This window comes from Echeneis naucrates, chromosome 14 (genome assembly GCF_900963305.1).
Source record: "Echeneis naucrates chromosome 14, fEcheNa1.1, whole genome shotgun sequence".
Lineage (NCBI taxonomy): Eukaryota > Metazoa > Chordata > Actinopteri > Carangiformes > Echeneidae > Echeneis > Echeneis naucrates.
The window spans coordinates 11,212,049-11,229,706 of record NC_042524.1 but is presented as its reverse complement, the minus strand read 5'-3'; the positions used below and the strand labels follow the sequence as shown (position 1 = coordinate 11,229,706).

At 38.6% G+C, this 17,658-nt stretch overlaps 2 protein-coding genes across 2 annotated transcripts; one reads left to right on the top strand and one right to left on the bottom strand.

Annotated features, from left to right (window-relative positions):
- Positions 1 to 2,629: 2,629 nt before the first annotated feature.
- On the bottom strand, positions 2,630 to 11,139 carry cfbl (complement factor b, like). The gene is made up of 18 exons (XM_029519439.1): positions 11,082 to 11,139; positions 10,606 to 10,812; positions 10,344 to 10,529; positions 10,042 to 10,221; positions 8,950 to 9,036; positions 8,605 to 8,744; positions 7,319 to 7,463; positions 7,092 to 7,223; positions 6,881 to 6,991; positions 6,525 to 6,659; positions 5,780 to 5,880; positions 5,293 to 5,419; positions 4,895 to 5,033; positions 4,707 to 4,783; positions 3,536 to 3,636; positions 3,311 to 3,446; positions 2,933 to 2,982; positions 2,630 to 2,803 (listed from the first exon to the last, which is right to left on the bottom strand). The coding sequence occupies exons 1-18, from the start codon at positions 11,137 to 11,139 to the stop codon at positions 2,630 to 2,632; spliced, it is 2,286 nt and encodes a 761-aa protein (XP_029375299.1).
- A 1,168-nt stretch (positions 11,140 to 12,307) lies between these two features.
- On the top strand, positions 12,308 to 17,521 carry chek1 (checkpoint kinase 1). The gene is made up of 14 exons (XM_029519304.1): positions 12,308 to 12,447; positions 12,722 to 12,787; positions 13,072 to 13,186; positions 13,282 to 13,390; positions 13,864 to 13,928; positions 14,006 to 14,075; positions 14,377 to 14,565; positions 15,081 to 15,185; positions 15,271 to 15,354; positions 15,427 to 15,511; positions 15,597 to 15,765; positions 15,931 to 16,062; positions 16,189 to 16,290; positions 16,953 to 17,521. Exons 2-14 carry the CDS (start codon positions 12,723 to 12,725, stop codon positions 17,046 to 17,048), a joined length of 1,386 nt encoding a protein of 461 aa, XP_029375164.1. The 5' UTR covers positions 12,308 to 12,447; position 12,722; the 3' UTR covers positions 17,049 to 17,521.
- The last annotated feature ends 137 nt before the right edge of the window (positions 17,522 to 17,658 follow it).

Below are 17,658 nucleotides of genomic sequence, written 5' to 3'. Positions count from 1 at the left end.
ATCAAATTGTTTTCAGGGGATTTTCTATGTTACAATTATCCTCTATAATATGCTGCGATTAAAAAGTGTAATTCATGACTGTTAAAGGTTTATAGGTCAGGAATGTAGTTGCAATAAACTGGAAAGATAAAAAAAACGAAAACAGATTTAGATACAATACAAATTGACACGGATGCTTGCCATGATACTATGATACTATGATTGAAAAAACATTCCAGTATATATTTTTTGGTGTGAACACATGAGCATCTCCCCAAAATTGGAGCCTGACATCACTCTGTTAATATTTTTAATGTTACATTTTTATGTGAGTATTTAACTCCAGCCCAACATTGCGGGTAACAGATGCCTATATTAACAAAAGAATCGGAACATTTACAGATCATTTGGTAACTGTCTAGGTTTGTCATCATTTCTCTGTTTTTGTCTGTGCCAGTTTCATTAGTTTTAGCTGCAGCATGCAGGCCAGTTTAACATGGAGTTACGAGGCAGTAAAACAGAACAGCTGTTAGACACACATCTAAAGCTGCCGGTAAACATGTTGAAGTTTATCCTGTTCCGCATTCCAAACATTTTAAGTTTGCTCATGACAGCTTCATATTTACTATACAGATGTGTGATATTATTCCTCTAACCCAGCTTTGGTAAGAAATAAACAGGAAAAGATAGACTCGTCATTCATTTCTCAAACTCAGCTTGGACACATGTCAAATTATCCAGATGAATATCTGACATTACAGTTTAGTGATGAGGGATCACTAAACTGGCCATCTATAATCTTATATTCAAGCTTTGAGATCAGCAGAAATTGTAGCTGCCTCTGAGTGTGACCTGCTTTTCTGAGCACAAATGGGGGAAAAGCGTATGTGTGCATTTCCTAATGGTAGTAATTTCTAAAATGGCCCATAAGGTTGATTTAAGACTTACAGAGAGACAGTTTAAACTATAGGATGCTTCATCAGGAATATGCTGTGTGTGCGAGCATTGGATAGGGAGGGAGGGAGGGGAGTCGAGCTGCCATGAATATACTGTCCTAATACATGCTGCCATAAGAGAGACTGCTAACGGTCATTGATTTCAATCAGTTTTGTTTAAATTGAGGATAGAATACGAGAAGTTAGTTTTAGCAGGTAAAAGTCTGAATGATATAAGACAGAGAGGTTCTCGAGCTCGCCGGGGAGATTCAATAAGGAATGAACCTTGTTTTAAATTTCCTCCTTGTTTACAGTATCTGATACCAGGAAAGAGTTTCATTCAATTAAGCCTCTCCCATTTGGCCCTCCTCTCGCAGTCTGTCTGCTATTGTCACAGCCCCCCTTCCTTTTCCCAATGATCCCCTCCCTCTATCTCCTTTTGTTAAAGGGAAAGCAGATGGATGTTCCCATTGGAAGTCAGTACATCACAAACCCAACAAACACACATACACAGAGTCTCCATGTCAGAGAAACCAAACTTTGAGGAAGAAAATCCCCCTCTGCACTCCGATGTTGGACATTTAGCCAATATGCATTAGTAAAGAGAATTGTTCAATGTAAATTTTCACTGCGGCAAAGCCTGACAACATAATGGTCAACAGATCATAGTTAGACAGTGAAATAACATGATTTGGAAGCCATAAACTGGCTTCGACCACAACAAATCATTTGTAATGCAATGGCCTGGTTTGTTTGTGGGCTGTAAAACCAAAGAATTGAATGACAAACTCAGTTCATTTCCATTTCAAGGCCAGAAAAAAAAAGAAAAAATGTAATTATGTATCCAAAAAAAGAGCTTAACTTTACATTAAATTCAGTTTAAATGATCTGAGGTGGCATTCTGCCAAACTGAGGGTCCGCATTGCGTAAGCCTGCAAAGAGAGCTGGAAAGGAGCCCCAAGTCACTGACCTCAGAAAGAGCTGGATGGCTCTACCAGCAGAGCTGAGCATCCATAAAAGAGTTTTGATGAAACCTTTTCAGTGCTGTGATAATTCTTTTAGGCATTCATGTTTTATGCAGGTTTGGAAAAGACTTCAGAAGATTGGTAACCATGGATAAACAGCATCCCATGAAGGGCCATAAATTCTTCTATTAAAAATAAAGTTAACAATGAGCAATTTGCAACATTGCTTTATCTGTTTCATCATTGTGTTATTAACATGTATTATACAATGACCAAGTGTTGGGGTTAGGGGTTAGCAAAGGGCACGGAGGCAGAAATTTTGTTTTTTTTTTACCCGATAAATACAAAATTACACAAAACAAAAGACAATTGTCTGTTTGTTGTTCTCTGGGTAATGACAGTCAGCAGTATTCACTACACAGCTACCAATACAAACAGTGGATAGATTAGGCCAGGATGAACCCAGCTTTTTACATTTTTGGATCAGTGGCTCCTCAAAAAGAAATGTAGACCCAGTTTAATACTGATTCATTAATTTCTTTACAAGCCAGTTAACCAATGAAAATGACGCTTAAAGTATTATTATATTTTAATTTGTATCACTTTTTTACTCACAACTCTACAAAACTAGCTGAATTACTGTTGGATGAATTAATAAATCATATCACATAATATCACTGAAATGGCAAATATATATATATTACAGGATGTTAATACATTGTCTTGATATTCATTAAACACCTGTAAACTTTAGTCCAAAAATGTAAGCGATGTAATGCCTTCATCTGCGGAATTTCCGATAGTGGATTTGAGGAAAGGCACAACCTTGAAAAGATTAATAAAAAAATCTCTGGAGTTTGCATCGGAGTTCTTTGCACCTCCTCCTGAACACATGAACTTGGATCCCCAGCTGACCACAGCAATCTGTGAAAGACATCATAACATCACCGACCACACAAAAGGTTAAATTACATGATCTCATTCATATATTTTACCAAGAGATGGTGGTGATTTATGACATGATGCTGGATGCATGGAAAAGAATAACTTTACCTGTACAGTGCGACGTTTGTAGTTCTTGAAAACAGCACCTCCTGAGTCCCCTGTTCCAAAAAATTATGCAGGTAGACTTCTTAATATTATTTGTATGAACACAACAATAAATAGATAGATATCCTTTATAAATGCTCTTCTGTTAATACTAAGACGAAAATTCCTCCATAATAAGAAACATACATGTCACCAGAAAGCTGAGGTTGAAAAAGTTAAATATGTTGTAAATTAAAATGGATTTTTCTTAACATACCTGAAACAACACAAAAAGTGATCTGTCTGAATGCAGTTTAAAGTTGCTGTTTGTATGACAGTGAAATGACAAAACTATCCTCAGATAGGGAAATTATTTTCATACATGAAATACAGAATACATACCTTTACATGCTATACTACTTATATGATGAATATTGGCTCCACCACTGCACAGGAAGTTCTCAGTCACAGCAACCTCAGGATCTTTTGTTGTTATTATATTTTCTGCCTCTAGTGCATGCTCGATGCAAGACTGTCTCTGCGTTGGTGAGTGGTTCAAAGTGACTTTCCAGGTTTTTAAAATCAAGTAAACGAAGCAGTGACAAAACAACATCATTTGAAACTCACAGCATCACCAAGCTTCACGTGGGCATCTTTTTCGACAAGCTCGCGTTTTCCCTTGCTCAGGAAATGGAGCAATTCGTGACGATCTTTCAACAAAAGCTTCTCTGTAGTTAGAAAACACCCACACACACACAAAAAAAAGATATATTTTATGTCAAAAAACACGGCCACCAAATTAGCATTTCTAAGCAGTAGATTAACAATTAATAAATGCTTAATTACATGCCAAAACAAATTTAAAAGGGCATTGTTCCTTTTAATGATAAATAAATATATTTTAGATGTGTATGTCTAATTCATGGAGTGACAATATGATAAAATACATTTCAAAAGCTCATTTAATATTGATTCTGAACTATATGAGCTATAAAACATGCATCCACGTTTATGTAGACCCAAGAGAGTTCAAGTAAATTGCTTTAAAATTTTAAAGTAGGATTTCTTTCACAACATATTAACCCACAAAAATGTGGGAAAAATCAAAAAATCTAAATTTAAGCCGAAAGAGCAACTAATGAGACAAGTGATGATTGGCAAAACCTGTCGAAAGCAACTGTGAACCAACTGAACCACTAACACCAATACCATATATATAAATGGCTCATCTTTCATAACATTATTTTTTAAATAATATTGCAACCCTATCATTGAGCTAATGAACATTTTATTACATTTTTGTTCTAAAACAAATACTGGTAGCTTAAAAGCTTAATTAACTTCTAAGCTAAAATTTGCCATAGGTCTTCCACTGACAGGTTGTGCTTTCATGGGCTGCTGGAGGCGAGAAGGGTGAAGGATACTGTCTGCAAAGACCCACTGGTCATTTTCCCATCACTGTGATTCTAAACTGCATCAGTACTATGGTCATATAAATAATCAACTTATGAAATGGTTTGGTCCCCAGCCTGGGGCCTTTCTGTGTGGAGTTTGCATGTTCTCCCCATGATTGCATGGGGAGTGTGTGTGTGAGTGTGAGTGGTTGTTGGTCTCTGTCTGTCTCTGTGTGTTGGCCCTGTGATGGACTGGTTGACCTGTCCAGGGTGACCCCGTCCTCACCCAGTGTGAGCTGGGATTGGCTCCAGCACCCCCCACGACTCGGAAATGGATAAGTGGCAGATAACGAATGAATGAACGAACCAAACTGTGTTACAGTATGCTGGTAGCATTACCATACCTTGCTCTGAACAGGCAGCCTTCCTAGGCAGTTTTAAGGCAATGTTGGTTTCCTCAGTGCACGGAATGCAAATAGGTCTGATTGAGATACCAAAAACAATATGACATGACAAGGATGATACTCTATATAAAGAACTTGTGACACAGGAAAGTAAAAACTCTTAAATTGTGGGCCTTGTGGGTTCTTACCGAGCTTGTTTGGAGATTTCAATGTCACGCTCCAGTTGGACGAGTGCGACATCATAGTCATAAAACTCTTTTACGCCCTGATCCTCTCTCCCTCTGATATTATATTTGTCGTGTATGATTATATCAACAACCTTTTTTCCTGTAAAACCAACAATACAAATTGTTAGTATTATAAGTAACATCATCGCGAGGATTTTATATACATTTTATATACGTACATCAGTTACTTGACTATATTGACCATAAAAAAATTCAGTATAGGTTCTGACTTTGATTCCTATAAATATCCATTTTTAAAGCAAGAAACCTAATTAATACTGTTACACTTATTAGGGTGTCTAGAATGCCAGAAGAGACTTTACAAACCTTTAGTAACAAGTTATCATTACCTTTGTCACCGGTGTTATCATCCAGGTCTACTGTGACGTCGTCAGGTACACTATTATCTTTGAAGCAGTGAGCAGCAGTCAAAATGTACCTCGGTGTCACCAGAGAGCCGAGGCATTTAAATGTTTGTGTGTCTTGCTTGAGTTTAAAATGGTAAAATAAATATGTAGTTTAGTTGTCATGTAACACACAGATGCAGAAAACTGTTTTTCTGTTGTTTCTCAGCACAAAATCTGGTAAAGCAAATAACCAAATAACAAGGAGAGTGTGGCATGGTGGCAGAAATTAGTCCTCCTTCTGAATCCATTGTATTGCCATTAAGTGCGATATTTCAGAATTAAAAGCAGAAGAAAATGTTAATAACGTTTGTGGTTAAGGAAAAGGAGTGAGGACGTTCGCCATTTTCATTTCAGAATCATCCTGTCAAGTATTGTGATTTTAGATTATTTAGATTTATTTAAAAATTTTTTTAGGAATTATTCACATTGATTCATTTACCTTGACCGCAACATATGCCCACCATGGATACATTTTCCTCTTGGAGTCCTCTAAGTCATCTGCTTTGTGAAGACCACAGAGACCCTTCAGATCTCCTTCATCTGAAAGAAAAAGAATCTACTAATTGAATCTTGGTCATGTGTATGAATGCAAAAGCATTCATGGTTATACACGTGTAGAGTAAAGGCACATAAACTACGTAAACTAATTCAGCAAAGGCTTTTTTCGAGTGATAAAAAGATTTCAAATATTTCAGTCAGACATTTTTATTGCAATGACATTTTAAAGAAAAACCTTTGTTATCATAAAGGTTCCTTGAAAGGAAGGCTTAACTATCCCAGCCCTGACAATGTGTACGTGACTGTGTATGTTTGTACTTTTTAATAACCCATTCCCTTGATGTATCTTGATGTAGACTGACATATGATGCCTGTAAATATATATAATGAATGTGATCCAATAAGAAACTTCTGAAGCCTAATTGTCCATCAGTGGTGTTGGATTATGTATCATATACACAATAAGGCCAAGAGTGATGATCCCGCCTGCTCTCAAGCACTTTAGGAAATAAGAGAACTGTGTTTTGCTTTCCAGTTATGATCTATATCTCCTGTGTGTTAGTTTCGAAGGTGGAGATAAAAACAATTGTCAAAGTTAGCAGAATGACTGAACTAAAACTAGAATTTGTGCAAATATGTTCCCAGATTCAATTGGCATTTTGTCTTCATATTCATACATGCCTTACCAATCATTTCATCAAAGGTACTTTGCAAAACCTCGATGGCTTCCATTCTGAAGTAATGTTTGCCACCAACCCCTACAGTGAGGGCCTGCAGGTCATCATCAAAAATCTCATTTCCAATGGCAAAAACATAAATGTCTGTAAAAGATTGAAACAAAGTGATAACTCAATCTCTGTTGCATTACAGCATTCAACTGCTCAAGCTTCTGCTTGTCATTACTGTACAATAGCTCAATAATGATACTAATAATGTAGCATGTGGAAGGAGGAAGCCAAGTAATGACAAAATACAAATGTCTAAATATTTTATATTAATATCGCAAAAGACATCTGCACACCAAATTAGAAATAAAACTCACCAAGATATTCTTCTCTTGGATTAGGCCCACTTCCATCAATATGGTTCATATATACCAAGTTCTTTATTTTTTGCAATGTGAGGTCAGGTGAACCACCCATATTATAAGCTCCTGCAATGGTAAAAAACAAGTGTGTTAAAATGGTATACAACACGGACAAAACAGGCTAAAAGATGCATTCAGAAAACAGCTTTCTTGTGGCTGAAGTTACCGTCTGTAAATAGAATGATAACGTGACGATGTTCCTTAAATGCCTCTGCTCCAGTTCGCTCCTGAATGAAACTCATTTGGTCCAAAAATCTCTCAAAGGTGGCTTTCAGATTTGTTCCAGCAGTGTTGTAGTCTGTTGAGTCCAAACACACAGTGAAGCATGACCTTAGAATCAGGATGTGTATTCAAACAACATTTCCAACATCATCTCTGATCCATTTGACTTACCGGATGGGTTGAATTGGTCCAGTTGTCTCTGGATTTCAATTGGCTCAATACTCCCATTCAGAAAATCAAGAATGTTGACAATTGGAATTATTTCAGAAGAGAAAAGGAAGATTTCATAGTTTGGGGAGACATCAAAGGAGGAAATCTGTGGGCGTATAACACCAATTAGTTAAATATAAGGTGGAGGATGTTCGATTGAATTTTTGACAAAACTTAGTGAACATGTGTAAATTTGTGGGGCTGACTGTGAATGTAACACTTCTCCATGTATCCAATTGCTTATGGTTGGTGTTTTGTTGAGTTATTGATCGATTTATCAGCAGACAGAGTATTGCATAGTGTGCATTGATAACAAGCCAAGAGACTCTTGCCAAAAAGCATCAGTCAAAATTATGATGTATGATTCACGGTGAAATTCAGTTCTAATGGGCTGTTTTTCTGTCAGCCAAATGGGATGAGATTGGATCTGTTCATGTTGTGTGTACGGTGTGCCAAATGTTCTTCTCAATCTGTGCCACATAATGTAGAGTCCGTCATATGTCAGTTTACACACAACATATGATAAATTATGACATACGGATCAGTACTGATAGTCAAAATTGCCTTTCACACAATAAATAGGGGGCTGCAATGGACAGGCCGCTGTGCTCTTCATGTTTTTTCTCTTGTTCTCTTTTTTTAGTATGCTTTTTGATTTTACTGGTATCGTTTTTGGGAGAAAATGCATGTCTTTGTACGTATGCAGCTACATAAGGAAAATGCAAAAATTAAAAAAAAAAAAATCTAATCAAATCAAAGACTTTGTTATTGATATCTGAATACTCAAAGAGTGCCAAATGCAACCAAAGATTCATTACTTGTGTAAAAATATACAACAGAATGTTGGGAGCTGTGAAAATTCAATTGAATATTCAAGACAGGGCAAAAAGGGAAAACTGAAAAAGGAGACTTTTGCTGTTCTAGGTTGTTAGTGTCCACTGCCATGCCCAATACAAAATCTTACATTAATAAAATCACATTTTTATTTGATTGCACAAAAAATTCTGACTGATTAAATGTGTCACCCTAGTTGTTGTTGTTTCAACAACTCAGCAGATTTATTGCTCACAAGCATCATCGGCAATATATAATTTTATCTGCATATTTTGCACTATGTTCACAATCAGCAATATGATAATAATGTGGGTCTCAAATCCCAGGACAGTGTAGTTTGCAGTACTTCCTAAACTCTATCCCTGATGTTTTCACTCACTGTTTAATCAAGAGGAGAGTGGTCAGTTTCTTACCGTTTCAACAAGGCTTATGACTGCGTCTGTTGCTGCTTTGATTTCTTCTTCGTCTATGCTCTCAGAAATATCCACAGCGATATAGATGTCAAGTATCCCACCTTTTGAGATCCTGATTGTTTTCCCTGCCTGTGTAACATCTGAATAAGGCATGACAAATGCTATTAGTTAGCTTGGCATAATATAAACCAGATTCAAATTCATTGATCTATGTCTAAACATAAATGATGTTACCAATGACTGAGTCATCACTTATTTGTTTTTAATGTAATAAATTCCTAGTTGCCCAACAACAGGCCGCAGCCTGATGGCAAAAATGGCCATTCAGCCATTCCTGGAACTTACTGGAGGTTTCTAAAGTGAAGAGGGTATCTTTCATTGCACTGCCAAATGCTGCTGAAGCTTCCTCTGCCGTGTCATAGGTGTGTTTGTCTGAAAAAAGCAAAATCCAAGCACATTGGTGCTTTTCACTTCATTAGAACCCTTTATTCAGCTACGTGGTGCCTGATCGGTCCTAATATTGGTATTACCCACAGCAACGTTGGTATCACTACCCCATTGATACCAGTCTGATGAGACCAACTCTTATGTTCCAGTTTAGTTAGTAGTTAGAAGTTTAGTAGTAAAATATTGAATGTAGATTCAGTATTTTACTACCATTTCACCAAAAAGCAGATGAGCAATGAGGTACAGAGGAGCAAGTGCTGTCTGGTGATATTTTACAAGCAAAAATTAAAATAAATGAAAAAATGAAAATACGGCAAAATACAATGTGTGTAATAGAGTTGTTCATTACCACAAAGTTAAATAAACATGCACTAAAGAGAGAAATCCTAGTTGTTACTATGTAACATTGTAAATATAGCCGTGGCAGACAATAACATTCCTTTAGTGTTCAAAGGGACACTGGGATGTATTTAGGCTACATTTAGAAAGGCTATAGACTGAAGGGAGAAGGAAGGAATTTCAATATTGATTTTGCCTTGCAAATAAAAATATAGTTTTTATTTGCCCAGTTCTGCTTAAAATCTGATGCACCTGATCAATTAACAGGGGAGGGCAAAAATTGCTAGCTCATTCAGTGGTCAGAAAATGCATTCACATTTAACATATGACGACGCGCTGCTTGCCCCTGCATGAAAGCACATCAGCTGCTTGTTTAAGTTCAAAGTCCGACCAAAACTGTGTCACCCTTTATCAGCAGCGCCATGCCTAGGTCTGTCTGTGTGTAAATATAGGCTGGAGTGTCGTTAATTTGGGTTTTCTCCCAATAATCAAGTGCTTGCTAGTTGATATCAACTCATTGCTTGTGTTGCAATGAGTGTTGCAGCATAACTGACCTTTTTCAGGGCCAGGGCTTTGGCTCCCAGTACACTTTTTACATGACTTTGATGAAGTGAAAGAACAATGTTAGCAGTGTCTGTAGGTTTGTCTTACAGTAACATTCCGGTGCACGGCCAGTCCACTGGCCGTTCTCTTGACACACTCTTTCCTTTGACCCCACCAGAAACAGCCACTTGCCATTACAAGAGTATGTCACTGAATCACCAATTCCAAATGTGTTTCCTTTTCTTGAGGCACCAGGTGGAATACCAGGATCAAGACATGCATCTCCTGCTGTGGTAGCAAAGAACAAAATCAGAATTCTTACAAACAGGAGTTAGTTGCAAAGGAGGGTGTCCTAAATCTGAAAGACAAAAGAAAGCAATAAAGAAATGTTAATAATGTTCGAGACTTACAGTCACGGCTACAGATGGGAAAGGATCCGTTCCATTTTCCACTTGATAAACAAACACGGCTGCCTGAGCCTCGCAGTGTGTATCCAGAGTAGCACTCATACGTGGTCACATTCCCCACATAGTACTTTCTCTGAGGAGGGTTGACGTCTCCATATTCTAGCACATTTGGGTCTGGGCACTCAACCACTGCAAAACAGAAGCACCTGAGCTTTTCTGTAGAATAGGCAGCATCGGGCATGTTGGGAAACATCCCATAACTTACTCTTGCATTTCTGAGGTGGATAGACTAAGGGTGGCGGTCTCCAGGTGCCATCAAGCTGGCAAGTGCGGGTTAAATGTGGGTATGGAAAATAGTTGTCAGAACAGTTGTAGACCAATACGCTGCCACTCCGCAGTTGTTTTGTCAAAAAGTAGTTGCCACCTTGAATTTCCATACCCTCCTCGGTGCAATCACACCAAACTTCACCTCCTGAAAACAAAGTCGGGCATGAGCATCAAGATTTGTCACCCAGCAGAAATGTTTTAATCAGCTGAGTAAAAGATTATGGCTAAAAAGGTCTGTCCTGAAAAGCTCAATATTTTTGTTATGAAATTATCTGTCGTAAAGTTGTAATTTATATAAACAAAAAACAAAACCCAAATCCTAACTTATCAAGTAAATATAAATACATTTTACACAGTGTATCCAAAGTAAAAAAAAAACAAACCACACAAACGTAAAAAAGTTAAAAGTTTTACCCATGCAGAGGACAACTAAAAGGACACCAAACCAGCTCCAGGTGACAGAAAATCCCATGTTTGAGCATAAACTTGGTATACTGTAAAAAATTAGAGTGCTTTGCAAGAGCCCAATATTTACGTTGAAATGGCAAACAGAGAGGGGATGGACTTATAAGAAGCATCCTAGTATTTATTAACTACATGACAAATAATTACTGGTCAATGAATGCACAAGACCACGCATGCGCACACACACACACACACACACACACACAGAAGAACTTTTATCCACTTGTTGCATGAATAGCAATCAACAAACAAATGTCATTATGAAACCAGGACAAAGTACAGGCATTTGCCTCATTTCCCAAAATAGGGAGGTGCTGTGATTTACTCAAAGATACAAGTTGTTTAAATTATTGATTGCATTCCCAGAACTATGATCTCTTGTGGAATCAGACATAGAGGGTTTCTTCTCCTTTCATGACAACTGAGCCAGAGGATCAATTGGATGTTTTCCCTGAGACTTTAGTATAATTATTTGAAACAATAACTTAAACAATTAAATACATTGCCTGTAAGCACTCTTGAAGCACTCTTCAAGTATGACTGCACTATAGTCACACTATAAAAGAGAGATTATAGATATTAATATTTTTGAGGATTATAAAACAGACATAAACATTTGCAAACTGGGTTGCAACATTGATTTCTCATGTCTCATGTTGTTGTTTTTTTACACTTTATATTATTTATTACTTATCTGTTCAAAATGGTTTTCGCATTTGTGGATTATTGCGTTTGGCTGCAGTTTGTCAGTTCTCCCACCATCTGTGTGGGTAGCTTCCTCCCACTGTCCAAAGAAATGCATTCAGGTTAACTCGCTGATGCTAAAGTGCCTATAGAGATGAGCTGTTTGTCTCTGAATGTTGGTCCTGTTGTAGACTGGTGACAGGCCCAGGACGGACCCTGCCCTCGCCCAGTGTCAGCTGGGATTGGCTCCAGCTTGGGTAAGAGGTGAAGATAATGGATTCATCATTGTTTTTGAATTATAGAATTGTGTTGAAAAGGTTTTTAATGGGTTCAAGCTGATACTGTGAACAGAGGCCGGCCCTGGACTGAGCTGCAGGAGCCCAGAGGGGGCGGTAAAACAAAACCACAATTAAAAACCCGAAGAAGAAGAAGAAGAAGAAGAAGAAGAAGAAGAAGAAGAAGAGCTGAAAGCGGAAGTGACGGAAAGGCCGGAAATTTTCAGCAGGAAGAAAAGAAAAAAACAACAACAACGCGCCAAATTTGTGCTAAATCCACTCCGGTCACTGTCTCGGACACATGAAAAAGTTGATCTGATCTTATTCTTTGCCGCCGGCTGAGGAAAACTGTCCAGGTAGGATGTTATGTGATTGCACTGTGAGCCGACAACACGTTGGTTTGGACCTTCCGCTTTGGATTTGTTAGGTTTGAGCCCTGCATGTCAAGTTAATGACATTTAACGGCGTTGCTTCATTGCAGAACAGTTTTACTGATTAGCTGGTAAATATTTTTCAGGAGACAATGTTAAGCAGTTACATGAGTTAATGTGTGTGTGTGTGTGTGTGTGTGTGTGTGTGTGTGTGTGTGTGTGTGTGTGTGTTTGTGTTTGTTTGTGTGTGTTTTTTCAGCATGGCGGTGCCTTTTGTGCAGGACTGGGACCTGGTTCAGACTCTGGGAGAAGGAGCCTACGGAGAGTATGAGTCCTTATATAACGCTGTCATGTACATTATTGATCTACTTCGTTGTGAACCTCCAGGTGATGGAGTCAGTCACTCACCTGACACTGGAACAGCTTGTTTCTGAGGCTTTCAGTCTGAGTACATCTATTATAATAATCATCTGAGCTGACGCTCATCTGTTGTTCAGTCAGTCCAAGACTAGCTTTAACATCAATCTGTCACAGCCATCGTTCTTCTTTTCCTTTTTGTCTTGTTCTCTGTGATCAAATTCATGTCACCTCTCTGTGTTCGTGTCTCAGAGTGAGACTGCTGGTGAACAGGCAGACGGAGGAGGCAGTTGCAGTGAAGGTGATTGACACCTCTCAGGCTAAAGAGTGTGCAGAAAATGTCAAGAAGGAGGTCTGCATCCATAAGGTTGGTCAGCTGATCCAGTGCAGACAGCATTTACTAGTCCTTATGTGAATGGTGATATGTGCGCTTCAACTGCAACATTTGTGACTGTTTACTAGATGCTCAGTCACCCCAACATTGTACGTTTTTTTGGCCATCGGAAGGAGGGGCCAACCATGTACCTCTTCCTGGAGTATTGCACTGGTGGAGAGCTGTTTGATCGAATTGGTGAGCTGCGCAGCTGCAGGTGGCAAACAAAAGCCTTTCTTGGAGGGTGCAACCAAAAGTCTGATTGTTATGTTGGACCCTAGTCTGCAAAACTAAAATTCATTATCCAATTTACTCTTTGGCTACACATCACAAGCGTTCAGTTACAGAACATCCAAAAAATACTCTCAAGATTAACTGTGAATTACAGCGATTTGCCTTACTCACACTCACAGCTCATTCTTGAGGTAATTTTTTTATTTCATTTTCAACCCATGTAAATGCATTCGCACCCTGAATAAATATCACAAACACATTATTATTTTAGCTCTTTTGGCTTTATCTTTTGCCTTTGAAAGAGCTTCGACAGTCTACAAATCATGTTTATTTCCATCTTGTTAAATGTGTAGCTCTAATCAGACTTCATTTACAAATGCTGTCTGCGTGGCTGCTCTTTATTTATCTTATTAACTCTTTTCTTGCTTTCCTTTCAGAGCCCGATGTGGGAATGGTAGAGAAAGATGCTCATAGATTTTTCCAGCAGCTAATAGCAGCTGTGGTAAGTGAAACATGATGATTGTTGTGATCTCCTGCACTGTTAGTCTTCTGACTCACATTTGTGTCACACATTTATAGGAGTACCTCCACAGTGTTGGTATCACACACAGAGACATAAAGCCAGAGAATATTTTGCTAGATGACAAAGGTAAGGAAATACATTGTGTACTGACTGTAAAGTGTTTAAGTGTTGTGTTGCTTTTATGTAGCTTTTTCTGTGCATGTGTACATGTATTTATATGTTTTTGTGTTGTTTTTTTTTTGTTTGTTTTTTTTTTTCTGGGAAGATGTGAGGGATTGGCCCGGGAGAGCTTTGCTCTATGTTTTGTGTATTATGTTTTGTGCTGAGGACACTCTTCAAAATGAGATGGTTCATTTTAAGAGGTTTCTCCTTCAGTAAACTTCATCCATTTATTATAACCTCCACCTGTTGCTCTTACTGTCTTTAGATAACTTGAAGCTGACAGATTTTGGCCTGGCCACAATGTTTCGTTTCAAAGGACGAGAACGCCTTCTGAGTCGACTCTGTGGCACACTTCCATATGTGGCTCCAGAGCTGCTCTGCCAAACAGAGTACAAAGCTCAGCCTGCAGACATCTGGGCTTGTGGGATAGTCCTCACAGCCATGCTGGCTGGAGGTAAGGCCATAGTCCATAACTGTTTACAGAGGTAAACACATGATAAAACGTATCTCTAGTCCATTATTATTAATAGAGATAAATAGCCTTGGCCTTGTGAACGTTGTAGATTTTTGCTACAGAGAGTATTCAGGAAATTTTGTTTGAACATTCGCCATTTTTGAGCAGCAGTTTGAGGTCATCTTGCTGTGTACTATTCTTCCTGTATATGTGCTGCAAAGTATAAAATGTTCAGAAATATCTTTTTATTGTAGTTGTGTTGTAGAAACTAGGAAATGGAGCTCGTTAAAACAATTAAGGTGCCTGTGATTAGCTTTGAAAGTCACTACTGCAGGCATAACTCAGTCAAATCTGAATATACACACAAAATGCACATCCAGCAAATTAATATTCCACGACTGAAATTCAAGGTTGTTGTGCATCTGTCAGTACTGAACACCTCCAAGATGCATACTGTGTCTACTCTACAGTAGATAAGTAAATGGAAACTCGTCTTTGTGCTGCTTCTTGGTCAGAGTTACCATGGGACCAACCTAGTGAGAGCTGTCAAGAGTATTCAGATTGGATTCAAAAGAAAACCTATCTATCTCCATGGAAGAAAATACAGCCAATGCCTCTTAGTAAGTTTCAGGTGATATTTTAAATACCTTCTTTTAAAAATTGTCCGGGGGGTTCATTTCATTCTCATACGTCGTCTCTCTTCAGGTTTGTTGTCCAAATTACTGCTGGCCAGTCCAGATGCACGCATCACCATTACAGACATAAAGAAGGACCGCTGGTTTACTCACGGCAAGTTTCAGCATTCAGAGTCCATTCAGTCAGATGTTCACTAGGCTGATTTGTGTCTGTGTTTCTCTTCAGGTGTAAAACAGCCACAGGGTTCTCTGGGCTCAGGGGGAAACAAACTCTTTCGATCAGATGTGGGACTTAAATCCCGGACAAACAGGTCAGACTTTTCAATCTATACTGTTTGGGGGGGATTTGCCTGTTTTCGTGCCTCCTAGCTTAACATCACATTCCTCCCATCATAGTGATGACAGGATGCAGTTTTCCAGCTCTCAGCCTGATCTTGCAGCAGGTCATTGGGAAGCCATGTTGTTAATCAGTCAGACTGATGGTCAAGTCAGCTTCTCCCAGCCCACAAAGCCAGAGCACATGTTGCTGGGTAGTCAGCTACTGGGCACACCGGGAGCCAGTCAGGTAGGTTGCACACTCCACATAAATGTATCCTTTGTTTTATGATACTATCGACAACCTGATGAAGAAATAATTTTTTCCTGTCATGTGAACATACTTAGGTTGTTGAAAAGAAAAGTAAAGATTGGTATATAACATCTTAACCAAATGTTATTCCGTTTCAAACAGTCACCATGGCAGAGGTTAGTGCGGAGAATGACGCGTTTCTTCACCGCCGTGAATGCTGACACATCATTATCTGCCTTGAAAGATGCTTGTGACGGCCTGGCACTTGGCTTTAAGCTCACTTGCGCCAAACAGGTACATTTGCATAGGTTAAATATGCTCTTTGACACTCATGAGCAAAGACAGCACCGGCAGCTACACACAAGCCCTCTGCTATAGACTAAAACAGACCTTAATATATTAAACCTCTCCGCCTTTTAGGTGACAGTGAGTACACTGGACAAGCGCAATAACAAACTCATCTTCAAAGTACATTTGTTGGAGATGAATCAGAGAGTTCTGTTGGACTTCAGACTGTCGAAGGTGAGTTTTAGTTTTTCAAAGTTCTTCTTCATCTGACGTCAGCAAGCAGCAGCTCTTTATAAGCCTCGAGAAAAGCTAGATGCAAAGGTATATTACAGCTTTCAATCATATATAGTTTCTTATTTTGGCTGTGACACTGCTCATTGAGGTAATCAAAATAGTTTGAAATCTGTGGCACCCAATTCTCACAATTTTCATCAGAATCTCAGTCGACAGTCTTAACCGTCAAATTTGAACACAGACATGAAATGAATATTTTTAGCTTTAGTATAACTCACACTTTCCTCAGACATCATTATCGCTGATGTCTGTTGCAAATAAATATTAATATGCCATCTGAGTTACATGATGACTCTCTTTGTAACTCAGAAGTGGCTTAAGTATTGCATGCTCGCAGACTCAATGGTGACTGGGACAGTTGATCTGGGGGCAGTTATCCCAATAATGACTTACATTGGTTCAGAGTCGCAGACTTTGGCTCTAATGCACCAGTTCCTTTCAGGTTATCCCTGTTGTTGTTTTTTCAAGCCCCAAAGACTTTTGGAAAAGACAGTGAGGAAGACAAAATGTGCCTAAAAAGTGCCCACCTGATAATTTGTTCTTCGATGACATGCAGCCCATTGCATGAGAGCAGATGTTAACATTTCTGTGTGTCCTTCCAGGGTGACGGTCTGGAGTTTAAACGTCTGTTTGTGAAGATTAAACAAAAGCTTGTCGATATCATCAGCACTCAGAAGGTTTTACTCTCCATCACATGAGCAACTTCGGTCTCTGTCTCTGGTGTCGCCTGATTGCCATGGAGATAAAAGAGAACACCTGTATATGTCGAACTGTTCGCCAGAAGCTTTTAATGCGGTCTGCCATTCTCTGTATTTGGGTTCTAGTTTATTGTTTTATGTACTGCTGTCTGTTCTGAGACTAAACTGTTAGATGTCCGGAGACTCACTTGTTTAAACAGTAATAACCTGTCGTGTACTGTGAAAATCAGAACCTTTTGGTCAGTGAACACACTGAAAAAGTGTCAATGTTTTGCCGTTTAGAAGACTGATCCTTCTGATTGTATTTGACATGATACAGTCCAAAGTCTTGAAATAAGTTAACAAACCAAAAGTGCAACCTGAAGGTCCGTGATAAATCGCACTCAATGTGCACAATGAGGAGAAATCATTATTCATGCACATATAAAAGCCTCTGTGTTAAATTAAATAGCAGTTTAATTAAAGTGTTCCATGTTTCCAAGAAGAAAACCTCTCCTATTTCCTGAGCAGTGTTCAAACATACCATTTAATGTAGAAACTGGTTGAACCATGTCCATGCTTAGGATGATGATATGAGCAGGTTTTACAGTGAAATGATACCAAGCAAATC

Bases quoted from the DNA above. Each gene is read 5' to 3' on its own strand.
- cfbl (XM_029519439.1), bottom strand. From the start codon at position 11,139: ATGGGATTTTCTGTCACCTGGAGCTGGTTTGGTGTCCTTTTAGTTGTC. The intron at 10,530-10,605 runs GTAAGTTATGGG...TCTGTTTTGCAG, and splicing joins TCCACCTCAGAAATGCAAGA to TGGTTGAGTGCCCAGACCCA. The intron at 9,037-10,041 runs GTAAGACAAACC...TGCTTTTTTCAG, and splicing joins CCGTGCACCGGAATGTTACT to ACAAACACACCTATGACACG.
- chek1 (XM_029519304.1), top strand. From the start codon at position 12,723: ATGGCGGTGCCTTTTGTGCAGGACTGGGACCTGGTTCAGACTCTGGGA. The intron at 15,186-15,270 runs GTAAGTTTCAGG...GTCTCTCTTCAG, and splicing joins AATACAGCCAATGCCTCTTA to GTTTGTTGTCCAAATTACTG. The intron at 16,063-16,188 runs GTACATTTGCAT...TCCGCCTTTTAG, and splicing joins AGCTCACTTGCGCCAAACAG to GTGACAGTGAGTACACTGGA.